This window comes from Galleria mellonella, unplaced genomic scaffold (assembly GCF_026898425.1).
Source record: "Galleria mellonella isolate WM207_F2 unplaced genomic scaffold, CSIRO_AGI_GalMel_v1 utg270, whole genome shotgun sequence".
NCBI lineage: Eukaryota > Metazoa > Arthropoda > Insecta > Lepidoptera > Pyralidae > Galleria > Galleria mellonella.
Window position 1 is genome coordinate 1444632 of NW_026442062.1, and position 14691 is coordinate 1459322.

The 14691-nt window shown below is 32.0% G+C and overlaps 1 protein-coding gene across 3 annotated transcripts in view; it reads right to left on the bottom strand.

Annotated features, from left to right (window-relative positions):
* Positions 1–3615: 3615 nt before the first annotated feature.
* Positions 3616–14691, bottom strand: part of LOC113509133 (glycine receptor subunit alpha-4) — a 93470-nt gene continuing 82394 nt past the window's right edge. For all 3 annotated transcript variants that reach the window (XM_031907690.2, XM_052895300.1, XM_031907691.2), the window contains one exon: positions 3616–7537. In XM_031907690.2, coding sequence (XP_031763550.2) covers positions 7388–7537 — 150 coding nt within the window. In that variant the 3' untranslated portion in view covers positions 3616–7387. The remainder of the gene's footprint in view (positions 7538–14691) is intronic.

Consider the following 14691-nt stretch of genomic DNA (forward strand, 5'->3'; position numbering starts at 1 on the left):
GGCTTTCAAACCTTAATTGTTCATCAAATATAACACCTAAATTTTTAGCTTCCTTCACGCGTTCTATATTTCTGCCCAAGATACATAAAGATGGATTATTGTTTAAGATATTAACCACTTGTTTCTTGGTTCCTAAAATCATCCATTTTGATTTATCTGGATTAAGTACTAAGGAGTTTTTGCTTGACCACTCTGCGATTTTATCCATATCTTCATTTATCATTGACACGGCATACGGAATATTTTCAGGTGATTCATATATATATATATATATATATATATATATATATATATATATATATATATAACAAAATTTTTCATCGTGCCTCCCATCAAATTGTTTATAATTACTCCTCTCCATCCAAAGGTTGCCTGGAAGAGATCGCTTTTAGCGATAAGGTTGCCCATTGTTTTCTCATTGTGATTATTTCTTGTAATTGTTTATATTTATAATAAGTTAACTATTGTTATCTTTTGGAGGAAACGCTAAAGAGTATCTATCTATCTATCTCGTTTTAGGACGTACAAAAATATTTCATTCTCTTGAATTTGATATTTAGGAAATACAATAGCCGAAATTTTTTTAACAGATACTTTGCAACTAATTATTTTTTTAATTTAACTTAAAAAAAAAGAAGAAAACATGCTTGGGCCGTTTCTTATTTTGTTACACTGAATTTTTTCCTCGTAAAAAATCAACTCCTTTACTTATTCCATTTTTTACATTACTTTCATTTTAGGTATTTGGGAGTATAAAACAGATTAATAATGAATTTTATAATCTTTTAAAGTTAAGCAAAGATATAATTTCTTTTGATGTTTTTTTTTTGATGCGTGGCAGGTATAGTATAATATATTTATTAGTAAAATATATTCAAAATATTACAATCTGCTTTGAAATAGTTTCAGAACATGCAAATAAATATGTTATCTATTTCTTTATTAGGATCTTTGTGGTACAGTAGAGGACATGTTGCTTTTGCTAAACGAGATCCCGGGTGTGATTCTCGGAAACTAGGAAACAAACTTTTCCGAATTAACTCGGGTCTGGGTATTCTAGATTGTGCCTGAATTTTCATATTATAGGGTATTTTAACTTGAGATTGAGTCGGCTGGTATTAATTTTAAATTTCTGTATTTTTTATAACACTACGCTTTATGGAAATAGGTTTTTTAAATATCACAGAGCTGGCGGACAAGCATACGGCCCACCTGATAGTAAGCGATTGTTGTAGCCTATAACCAGGGGCATTATGCGCGCGTTGTCGACCCTGAAGACACCTCTCTGCCCCTTTTTTAAATAATTCCATGCTGTAATCTCTTAAAAAAACATCTACTGGGTTTATTGTACTGATTTATTGTATAACTTGAGTGTTTGTGGGAGACAATATCTCTGAAACCGTGCTGTACGCGACCAATATAATATAAAATACAATCGAGTTTTACTGTTCGTAACACTGCATTTATATTACCCATTCAAATTAAATAGTTATGTCATTACAATACGTTGCAAATAAGGAGGTACATTTTCAATTTGTTCGTTTGCTCAATGACGTCATTATATTGCTATTTCATAATGCATACGATCACAGCGATTCTATGGCACGGTACTATGACAATTTGACGTGACGCGTGTAGGTTGCATTAGACAAACATTTTGTTTCGGTCTTGCTCCATTTTCCATTGATTTGCGCAGAACCTCCCATCACGTCCTGGGTACTCATACTGTGACGTATTGTCTCAGCTAATGTACCTGTTTGTGTTCAGGTAGCGTGAACCGTGAACTAATTGTACCACGTTGTGCTCCGTTCCGGCCGTGACATGGTTTTTTAAGCTATATCAAAATGGTGGAGATTCATTATTTATTTCACAATTATTTCTACTCGAATCTATCCTACATATATATATATATTATGCAATACATATATATTATACAATACAAATTTAAAGGGGGGAAAGGATCGTTAGTAATGCGGGCTACCAGTCTCATTGCTAGCAATATACCCTGTCAGGTCGACCTCCGCGCGGTTCCCCCTGGAAACCATCGTGCTGAGTTCCAGGTGTATTCATCACGATGGGCTGACTGACCTGCCTTTATTCATTATTCACCTATCACCTCTCACTGGTGCCCCGCCAGCGTATACCGTTAGCGCATGCGGGGTTATCACTCCATTCATCATCCATTAAAAAAAAATACAAATTTAAACATTAACCTTTTAGGCATTCTCATCGAGAATGTTAAATAAACAAATATGGACAAATGTTAACCACGTAAACTCAGGGTCAGCAACGAGCACGTGACACTCCTAGTATTTCAGAATAAATCACTTCTAGATGGTGTTATTTCAAGTTGAAACATACATCAGCTATGAAGTTAGACATTCAGGAACAACTGTGATAATAACGTTTAATTGCAGTGCAGTAGTTCTCGCGTGATGCCGGAACAAACATGTAGACAGACAAACAATATTATGACTGTTTTTTACAAGGCCCACAACACACTAGCAACCCCTTTGGTAATGGGAGACGGTTACCACTTCCCATCAGGTGAACCATCAGCTCGTGAAGGGGTTATTAGTAACAGGGACTAGCTGCGCCATTGTTAGCAATATACCCTGTCAGGTTGACCTCCTTGCGATTCTGGCGGAAACAATCATGCTTAAATCCAGATGAAATCATCACGATGGGCTGACTGACCTGTCTTTTTATCCTCACCTGTCATCCTTCACTGGTACTTCGCCAGCGTATACTGTTAGCACAGTCGAGTTTACTGTTCCATTTATCATTGCCCTAGGGGGAAGGGATTGTTAGTAATGCGGGCTATCAGTCCCTTTGCTAGCAATATACACTGTCAAGTAGACCTCCCAGTGGTTTCCCTTAGAAACTATCGTGCTGCCAGGTGTATTCATCACGATGGGTTAACTGATCTCCTTTTTCATCCTCACCCATCATTTTTCCCTGGTATCCTGCCAGCGTATACTGTTAGCCGAGACGGGATTACCATTCCATTATCATCCATTAAAAAAATCTATTGTTCTATATTAGTTATATTATTTTTTTATTATTAGAATTGATTTTAAACTATTTTTTTTTATACAACTTAGAATGGCAAACAAGCTGACGGTCCACCTGATGGAAAGTGGTAACCGTCGCCTATAGACATGAGCAGTACCATGGACATAACAGAGTATACTGTTTCGCCTATAATATCCCCCATGCGTTGCCATTCCTGAGGACTCAGGTGTTATTCCTCTGTACCCAGTAAATTCACGCTATATCCCACCCTTCAAACCGAAACACAGCCATGCAAACACAGCTGCTTCACGGTTGAAACACGAATGGGACAGAGGTATCCAAGCAATCGACTTTTGTACAAAGTCTTTTTTTGGTTAAAATATATAATTACACTTTTAAAACCTTTATATATCCTATAAAACAAAAAATAGAACGGTGCGTAGGTTGATATCATGATTTCCATTTCTGTTTGGTTGTTTGTCCATAAAATTATTATAATACTTGCAATATTTGTACCTTGGGTATCAATTTTAAACTACAGAAGAATGCAAAATAGAGGCATTCAGAAAAAGGTAAGAGGAAAATAAATAAATAAATATTTTTGTTCAAAATTACTCTAATTTCTAAATTTATAACCTTAAATATATTATTTAATTTTATATTTATTATGACAACGGAATTTCAAATATAATTGTTTACAAATATAAGCTATCACAATGACTTAAAGCTGGAAAATGGTTGCAACCTTGCGACTCAATGACTTGATGATATAAGCACCCTTTATTGAATATACAGGCTGTTGCATATGTAATATTTATTTTTATTGATATAAAGTTTAATATACATGTGAGGTGGAAAAGGACATAGGCTATTCTTTTTCTCAGTCAGTGAATAAGGATAAAGTCGCGGATAAATGCTAGTATGTTTTATATTTAACACATTAGCTATATTCAACGAAACTATTTGAGATATTTGAAAATAGGTTTCGATTATAAATTGCTAGCCGTTGGCCATGGACGCGCACAAGCGGAAATTGTTATTTTCCGTTTCCGTGGAAATTTCGGGAAAACCGTGCCTTCCTTACAATCTCCACAAAGGTTTTTCATTGCGTCACGGAAGTGATAAAAACAAACTGGACGGAAGTAAACTATTTGGGTATACGTGTGTGTGCGTACATGTGTGTGCGTACGTGTGTGCTGATGCGTGCGGGTGTGTGCGTGCGTACGTGCGGTCGGGTGTGTGTGTGTGTGCGTGCGTGCGTATGTGTGTGTGTGTGTGTGTGTATGTGTGTGTATGTATGTATGTATGTGTCATTTACGGCATTCATAATATTTAATTACTTAACATAAAGAACAAAGAATACTCTAACATTATTTTATATTCCTTTACCTATTTTTAACTATGCAGCAGCCTGTATAATCTTTATAAATATTACAATCACCTTTTCTTCTAAACTATCAGCACCTTAATTATTCAATTGCTACAAATAATTTATATATTTTGAAAAGCGATTAACACTATTTAGTATTTATACAAAATTGTGACAATAAAACACGTTTAATTAAAATTATTTATGAGCATTACAGAACAAAATGGAAAGTGCAAAATAAAGTGATTGTTAACTTTTAAATTTTTGTTAATTTTTTAAAGATTATTTATTTTACGTTTATTTAAGTATTTACATTTGTATATGTATTATTTATTTCATAAATATAATAAATAAATTTTTGTTCTTTTTATCACCTCTATAATGGACGATTTGAAGACACTAAGCATATTAATAGTACAATAACAATTCACATATTAGGCATAGATAATATGGATAACGATCCGATTATATTAGGTTTTTCTAGACATTGATGGTGAAAAAAAGGTCGTCACCCATTTCGATATCGTCCATATCGGTCCGATATCTATTTCCGAATATGTTATAATGGTCTGGTCCAATAACGAATACGTTATTAGACCAGTATATACATATTGTAACTATATATATGGTATATATTACCCACCTCTATCACATATATAACATATTTATAACATAAGGAATGTAATATTATTTTTAACGCTTCGTATCGTTGTATCGTTACCCGTATCTAATATAAATAACTAAAAATATTTTTTACATTTTATTTAAAAATAAACAATAAGATTTTCAAACAGGAATATGACTTATTTCCTAAATTATTATTATTATCATTATAGATAAAATTTGTGCATATTTTTTACAGTTTATTTTTTTACAATTACAGTAATAATAAAACAATTAAACTTTATTCTGACACTTTTATATTATAAAAGTATTTATCTGGATAATTTAATATTTTATCAGGTGTATTTATAACAATTCATAAAAATATCGTAATAAAACAACAAAGTTGTACAATTGTGATTGTAAGAATTTGATTTCATACAGTGTTAAATATAACACAATAATAACATTAAATATTTATAATAATTAAATTATAAATTATGTTTATGTAATTATTATATGTTTATAACATTTTTAAGTATTTCCATTTAAATAAATTTATTGTATTTTTGGTCGGATAAAGTGTGAAATTAAAATTCAACAATCACAGTTGTTTTTTTTATTTCTTTTAACTTGTTAATGTGTAATTAACTATATTAATGTATTAATATAATATCTAAAATATTTAAGACTTCAAAATATACATATATAAAGATTATTTTAAAAAGTAGACGTATTTACATTATTAGAAGTATAACATCTATTTACGTGTAGATTCCATTTCCTTTCATGCTTAAGGGAGATTTAGAAAATTGTATTTACGTATAGTAGGTTTACCATATATTTACTTACCCTTTGTGACCTTTACATCTTTTATAATAAATGGGTTTTTATCCCATATTGATCACGTAGATATCAATCATGTATATGTGTCTTTTGTGAAATAAAATCTTCAGTTATTGCAGTGCATAATAAATAAATAAATAAATATGTTTAAATGAAAAATATATGAAGATGATGATTATTTCATCATCATTATTATCATCAATATTTGAATAATTTATTTGAAATATTTTAATTATTAATGTATGCAATTAATGTCCCTATTTAAAGATTATATAGCCACTGAGAACAGTATTGAAATGCAATGAGTTGTACTACGGTTAAATATTAAACAATGAGTTATACATAATAACTTGTTACTCTGCGAGTAATTAGTCTGTGCTTCCAACTAAAGCCAGAACTATTAGATTTATTTTTTAACTTACATACATAATTAGTTTTGATATGTAATAACAAGTTTATAGATTCGAAATTGAAATTTAACATTTGACCATTTGTGGCATATGTAAAGTATTATCACTATTATAATAAAACTATGATCTGTTTCAATAGAACGAAATAAAAAAAGTGAACAAATGAAATGAAACTTATGAAAACTCTTTATTGTTTCGGTTAAAAAATGAGATATTAATAAAATAATAACAAAGATAATAAATAACAACGATCAGCAATATGTTCATAAAAAAAACAATATTAACATAATTCATCATCGTCATCTCAGTCATTAATTGTCCACTGCTGGACATAGGCTTCCCACATAACACTGCCATAAGGAACGGTCCTGAGCTACCTGAATTCACTGATTCCTTGCAATGTATATGAGGTCATCACTCTATCTATTGGGGGGTTGTCCTACATTGCATTCGCCTGTATGTGGTCGCCACTTAAGAAACTTTCTTCCCCATTAACATAATTACGAAAAATTAATTACAAAAGCAAGATAGAGAGGCAACACTGGCTGATGTTCAATAATAGTAAAAATTAAAAATCTAAACGTGTGTTCGAAATTTGAGTCTTTCGATTTGACACTAATTTCATTTAGAGAAGATTTCTGAGATAATTTATAATAAAATTTGTTTAACTTTTCATTATGTTCTATTGAAAGAGAGTATATATAATATTTATATATGTATATTTTGTAAATTATTTAAATTACATAAATTTCCTTTCAAGCAACAATAGTTTAAACGACGTAAAGCGACCGACTAGAAATCACAAGGCGCACAACGGTTTTCGATTCCTCAATATACAGGGTGAAAACAAATATATAGCGTTTTTTTTTTCAAAACATTGTTCTAATAATGAAATTGATTATTTAAAAAAATGTAATTCTCTCATACTAAAATGTCTATCATGTTTTGTTCTTTATGAGAAGCTCAAAATTTTATCGATTTCGATGATTCTTTAGGAAAAATATTAATTTTTTATCTATACAATATTCTCCTGTAATGAAGCTAACGAATTTGATGTCACCCTACATAATACAGTATCTAAGAAAATATCCTTAAATTTACCAAATTCACTATGACATTCTCATGTTTCCGGATGCTGTAATTGTTATGATGAAGTTTTCGTCTTGAGTAACAGCACTGGCCAATACATAGTGACGAAAAGGAGGAACAGTGCGGGGAACACCACGCGCGACAGCTTGTCAATCTCTCGCCACAGTACTCGCTCTTGACCAGTGTCGGCGTCTAACCAGGCAACCTGGAATCATAGTTTTTTTTATTTATTTAATTCTTTACTGTACACATCAGTTATAAGAATATGATAGAGATAATCGAATGTACAAAGGCGAGCTTAACTCTTATAGAGTTTTCTTCCAGCAACACCCAAAGTGAAAAGGAGCATCAATGTCAGCGAATAGAGCGGTGTACAATATCGTAACAATTTTTAAACAAATTAGACAAAATTAAATTAACTGCGTTATATTTAATCGTATAAATACACATATACATACACATAAATATATACCAACATCTATGCATATACTTATATACACATACACATATACATATAATATACTTACATATATAGATAAATAAATATATGTTCATAGAGATAGAAGATGCTCTTTAAGTCTACTCTTAAAAATATTAGAGATTGACTCTCACTGATAGATATGGGATAGCGCGTAGATGAGTGTGGAGGGATTATGAGGATAAAAGATTTCGTCGAACGGGAGGACACGTCATAGTTAAAATTATAATATATATAATATTATAAATGTACATTATATAAATAGGGAGGGAGACTTTGTACAAAAGTCGATTGCTTGGGTACCTCTGTCCCATTCGTGTTTCTACCGTGAAGCAGTTGTGTTTGCATGGCTGCGTTTCGGTTTGAAGGGTGGGATATGGCGTGAATTTACTGGGTACAGAGGAATAACACCTGAGTCCTCAGGAATGGCAACGCATGGTGGGTATCATGGGCGAAACAGTATAGTCTGTTATGTCCATGGTACTAGTCATGTCTATAGTTGACGGTTACCACTTTCCATCAGGTGGGCCGTCAGCTTGTTTGTCATTCTAAGTTGTATAAAAAAAAAAAAAAAATATAACTATTTTTTTTATTATATCTTAGAGATGAATCTCTATAACAGCTAATGCTATGTAAACAGTTCGAGAATGATTATTAATTGGCGTCACAGTGTATTACGTGACGCCCATGGTGTTGTTTCGATCTAACGGTTACCATTTTCCATTATATGGCCGTCAGCATATTTGCAAAACTACTATATTGCAAAAAAAAAAACTGTCAATAATTAAGATCGTGTTTCAAAGAAAAACCGACTTCAATTGTGATTATATATATATATGGTAGTGACTATTATCGTACGGCTCGCCATCGACAGGGAGTTCACCCTCATACCTTACAGCCTAAATGGTCGCGTACAACGCGGTTTCAGAGATGTTTTCTCCCACGAACACTCTGGTTATGGAATGAACTCCCTGTTGAGGTTTTCTCAAGAGACTACAACATGGGGTTCTTTAAAAGGGGGGTAAAGAGGTTTCTTCAGGGTCGGCAACGCGCGCGTAATACCTCTGGTATTGCAGGCGTTCATAGGCCTGTGATGGGCCGTATGCTTGTTTGCTACCTCTCTGTTTTTATATTTTATACCACCACAGTGGTATTTATTTATTTATTTATTTATAGCAAGGCAACAGATTACAAATTAATACATTTATAAAATAAATATTACATGAAACGACATTAAATTTGCACTCCAATAACTGCTCTGCATAACATTCGATATTATATACATTAAAAGAATGACGGCTATAAATTTAAAGTAACAAATTGGCAGCCTTAATGTAACATTGCAAGGATTGTTGGAAGATATCAAGGTCCTTGCATACATTGTTATATTTTCTGCACATGCGGATAATTGGATTGTGATACGATACATTATTGTTACAAATCGGTATATAAAATAATTTTTGTATTCTTTTATTACCTGTACGAAATGAAACAAGGCTCAACAATGTGCTACTGTCCCATTTATAATTTATTATTTTATAAAGAGTAATGAAATCAGACATAGATCTTCTATTTATAAGAGAATTAATGTTAAAATGATTAAGTCTTAATTCATACGAATGAAGTTTCCTTCTCAGATCATACTTAGTGCTCAAAAATCTAACAAAGCGTTTTTGAATTGCTTCTATTCTGTCAATGTGGTTCTGATAAAAAGGAGACCAAATAACAGAACAGTACTCAAGTGAACTTCTAACTAGTGATGTATAGAGTGACAAGATAGCATGCGAGTTTTTAAAAGGTCTAGTTGTTCTAAAGATAAACCCTAGAGTTCTATTTGCTTTTGCAACTAAATAATCATAGTGTTGTATAAATGATAATTTTGAGTCAAGTATAATACCTAAGTCACGAATGGATTCCTTTTTTTCCAAACGCATATTATTAACACAGTATGGATAACTTATAAGAATTCTATTTTTAGTAAAAGATATGACGTGGCATTTAAATATATTTAAGTTCATATTATTATCAATGCACCACTGATGCAAACGATTGATATCTCGCTGCAGTATTTCACAATCTAGATCACAACTTATCGTACGATATATCTTTATGTCGTCAGCAAAGGCTAAATGCTCACATGTTAAAGTTTGGAGAAGATCATTGACAAATAAAATAAATAATAGAGGGCCTAAATTAGAGCCCTGGGGTATACCAGATTTTAATTCAAACGGGACTGAATCATAGCCGTAAATAGTTACGATTTGCGGACGATTCATTAAATAAGATTTAAGCCAAAGCAAAAGTGAGCCATGAATACCCAAATGATGTGCTTTGATGCAAAGTATCTCATGGTCAACCCTATCAAAAGCCTTCGCAAAATCCACATAAATTGAATCAACTTGTACTTTGTTATTAAAGGCTACGTTTATATAATGGATATATTCAAGAAGATTTGTCAATGTGGAACGATTATTTATAAAGCCATGTTGGCTGGAATCAATAATATGCCTAAGATGAGAATAGATATGTTTATACACTAGCCCTTCCAGGATCTTAGCAAAACAAGAAAGAATGCTTATTGGTCTATAGCTACTTATATCTGCTTTGCAGCCTGTTTTATGTATTGGCACAATTTTAGCAATTTTGAACAAATCAGGGAAACTTCCCGATGACAACGACTTGTTAAATAATATAGTTAGAGGCTCAACCAATGCTATTGCACAATTTTTAACAAATATTGGCGGTATTCCGTCGGGCCCTGCACCCTTAGTAGCATCGATAGATTTCAATGACTTGATAACATCGTCTTTTGAAATATAAATATGAGACAGACATTGCGTTGCCTGAGAAAACTTTGGGGTATATGACTTGGCGGTAGACTGGCTGTAAACGGAAGAAAAATAACTTGCAAACAAATTAGCAACACTATAACCATCGTTTGCACGTTGCTCTTTGTAAAACATTTGGTTTGGAAGATCGTTTGTTAATTTTTTAGCCTTAGTATATCTCCAGAATGCTTTGATATTAGTCTTTATATTCTCTTCCATTTGTGATATGTAAATTTTAAAGTTTTTATCAAATAACTCTTTAGATCTGGATCTTAGTAACGAATACGTGTCAAAATCACGCGGGTTGCTAAACTTTTTATATTTGCGATGATATTTATCCTTTTCCTTTAATAGTTTTATCAGGGATTGAGAGAACCAGGACGGATATTTGGATTTTTTAGATTTGGCCACGGGAGTATATTTTTCTATAATTTCCCATAGGACATTATAAAATAACTGTAAGAAATTATTACAATCAAGATTCAAGTATTTATGCCATTCGACTTTCGAGAGATCCGCTGTACAACCTAAAAAATTGCATTTATGAAAGTTAAATCTTTTAATGATATTTTCCTTTAATGATGAAGTATTGTCTGCGGTAATATTAATCTCTAAAGGGGGGTGGTAAATATCGACACGACTAAGTGGCTGCGCGTCCATCACCTTACATACCAAGTCAGTACTTGCCAATACCAAGTCAAGAAGCTTCCCATTGCTGTTAAAAGTAAAGTTACGTTGAGCGAGTGAAGTTCGAGATACAAAGTCTCTCATAAGCAAATATTTCTCATTAATAGTTTTAAAATTTTTTGTGTTATCCCACTCATAATCTGGTAGATTGAAATCACCTATAATAAGAAAATGTTCACCAAACGACGATAACATTCTTTCTTCACAAATTTCTAGATAGTCAAAGAATTGCTCACTCGCAATATATGAAGGCATATAAGCTGTGCAAATATTTAAAGAAATATGTTTTAGCTTAATTTTAACCCATACATCTTCAAGTGACGAATTCCAATCATATCTACACTCCGATAAAATACTTTTATTTACTGCTATTAACACTCCTCCACCATGGGTTTTACTATATTTTGTTAAAAATTCAATAGGTCTATCTTTACGATAAACTTTATACCGTTCGTCAAATATTTCTGCTGAATATACCGTATCATCGAGCCAAGTTTCACATAGACATATTATATCATAGTTATTACAGATAATAGTTTTATAAATATCATTCGTTTTAGATTTCATACCTCTGATATTCTGATAATAAATCGTTACATCCATCTTATTCATTTTAAAAAGATAATTACAAAAAAATAAAATAAAAAACAAAACAAAAAGTACACTACGAAGTTATAAACTACAAATTCACTGCAGATTCTCTAACACCTGCAAATTTTTAACATGTATAAATTGTGAGGTTTCGTTTTTTCTCATAAATATGTGTCCATTTCGTACCCACACGAATCTATAAGCTAATTCCTTCGCTTTGAGTCTGGCTGCAGCATGCACAGATTTATTAAAAGGAGAAAGATGCTCCGATACATATATTGGCACAATATTACCACTGATACCGAGGTTTGATGAGTTAAGTTTATTGTGGGGATGAGACTTATTATATCTAGCAATGGCAGAGTACAGTTCGTCACGACATCGTGTACTTCGTAATTTTGCGATTATAGCTCTTGGCCGCTTGCTATTCCTATTCATACTGGCAACTCTTGTACAATTCAAAACATCAGTGTCAGAAAGGTTGTAAGACACAGTTTCAGCAATTTTCTTAATAATACTAAGCGGGTTTTCTGTTTTACTTTCGGGGACTCCCTGTATCTCAATATTAGAATCTCTTAGATTTTGGTCTATAGTATTAATGCGTTCCGTTAAAGATAGTACTGTGGATTCCAAATTATCACATTGACATTTCATCTTATTGTAGTCCGATGACAATGTTGATATTGTCTTGTTTAAATCTTCATACTGATTACTTATATACTGAACTGTGTTTTGAAGATCTTGTAGTCTTTCTTTAAGGGGGTATAGTTCTTTTTCTAACATTGGGCGAATCAGATCAGGAAGCTCCTCACGCAGCGAAGCTCGCATTTCCGATTTGATGAGTCTTCTCAATTCATCTTCAGAATGCGAATACAACGATGTTGATTGCTTTTTTCGTTGAGTGACATAGCTGCTCTGAGAATCCTCGCTATCAGAAGACTTGTTTAGGTTTCCTAAGTTCCCTTGACGTATGGGTGTATTGGTATTATCTCCCTTAGGTTGTTTATTTCGGCATGCAGGGCATACCCAAGCCTGTTTATGTTCCTTGGTCATATTGTTGTTAAACCGTTTTTCAGAAACATTAGCACACGATAAGTCATAAATATCTCTACACGTATGGCATTTAAGATACAGTTTGCCCATTATGATATTAAGACATCCAGCACAAGATATTTTCTTTGATGCCATTTTAATAGATTTGCACGTGTACTGAAGTTATAACGTAGTATAATTAAACTACAAATACTCAATATGTAGGTAGTTATAAATAATGAACAAATTATATTTCCTGAACGGCCGCTCAACATCAACAGGTAGGTAGAAATGCGTGACTGCGCTGCTGCAGCGATGACTCACCGTTACACTAAAATCACTGCATGAACGCAACGGAATTCATAAGTTGTTAATGTATTTTTATTCTCTGTTACACTTCTACAATATTAAGTTGTAATTTTGCAATGGAATGTAAGTTTGATAATTAATAAATGTTTTTGTATAAGTTGCACTACCGAAAATCAACTTTTTAATAGTATTTTAAATTAATTTACACGGACCGTATGTTTACACGTCTTACTTCCACAATATTTGCGGGTATAAAAAAAAAAGATTAAGTTATTTAGATTTATAAAATAAATTACTGAAACGATTTTGATAAAGTTTCTATGGGGGCCAATCTACATATTTTGCTATATATAGCATATTTATTTAACCTTTAATGCACATTGAAATTTTATGTAAATTTTTTAGAATCTCAATTTGGTTATCTTTTTTCGTTTTTTTTTTAATTTGTTACAAACATTTTTAAATATAGGTGAAACCCTGTTTGGATATGACATTTAGACATTCAGCAAAACATTAAAACTAACTGAACACTAACAAACACATATCAATATTTTGAAATAGTAATTTTAAGGATGAGGAAATAAAGGGCTTTTTTATTTTTATTTATTTTCATATTTAATTAAATGCCAACAAATATTCTGTTATCAATTCTAATCGAAAAAAAAATTTGCATGCTTATCGGTTTAAATTGACTTTTATTGATGGAAACGATATACTTCTCTATAGATTAAACCATTGAACGTAAAAAGATATTTCTCCGGTTCCATTCCAACAGGTTCGTTTAATTAAATTGGATCTCTGAAGATATTTTCTCCATGATAAATTTGGGATAATCTTTTTAAAACAGCTAATTTATAACATGTTGGAAAGGGAAAAGCGTGATTTTTATCAAGTACGTGTTTGTTTGTTTAATTTCGGTGAAATAATACTATTTTGGGTTTTGAGAAAAGTTGATGTTTTGAAATTGTAAATAAATAAATATCTCAGACTATATATTATAATACAATTAATTGTCACCGCTTAAATACTATTAATAATATTAGAATATTGAAAATTTGGTAAACATCGCCTATAGATGCGAACAGTACCATGGATATAACAGAGTATACTATGTCGTACATGACATCTTTCATAATCATAATTTCATCTTCATGGTGTAAACGTGCTATATGGAACGAAGGACATAGGATGGCAGTCTCTATTATTACTGCCATCTATGCCCCATAAAAATTATACATACTTGTAAAATGATCTGCCATTGTTTTATTGATTGCATTGATGTTTGCCCAACTTGCAACATTTAAGGCAGCTGCTTTCCCACATTGTCATTTATTGCTAGTCATTTCTAACAATTCCATTTTCACAATTATTATAGTTTATAGTTTGAAATGTACAAAAGGTGTATCTGCTTGCTGTGTGGTCCCGGCATAGAAT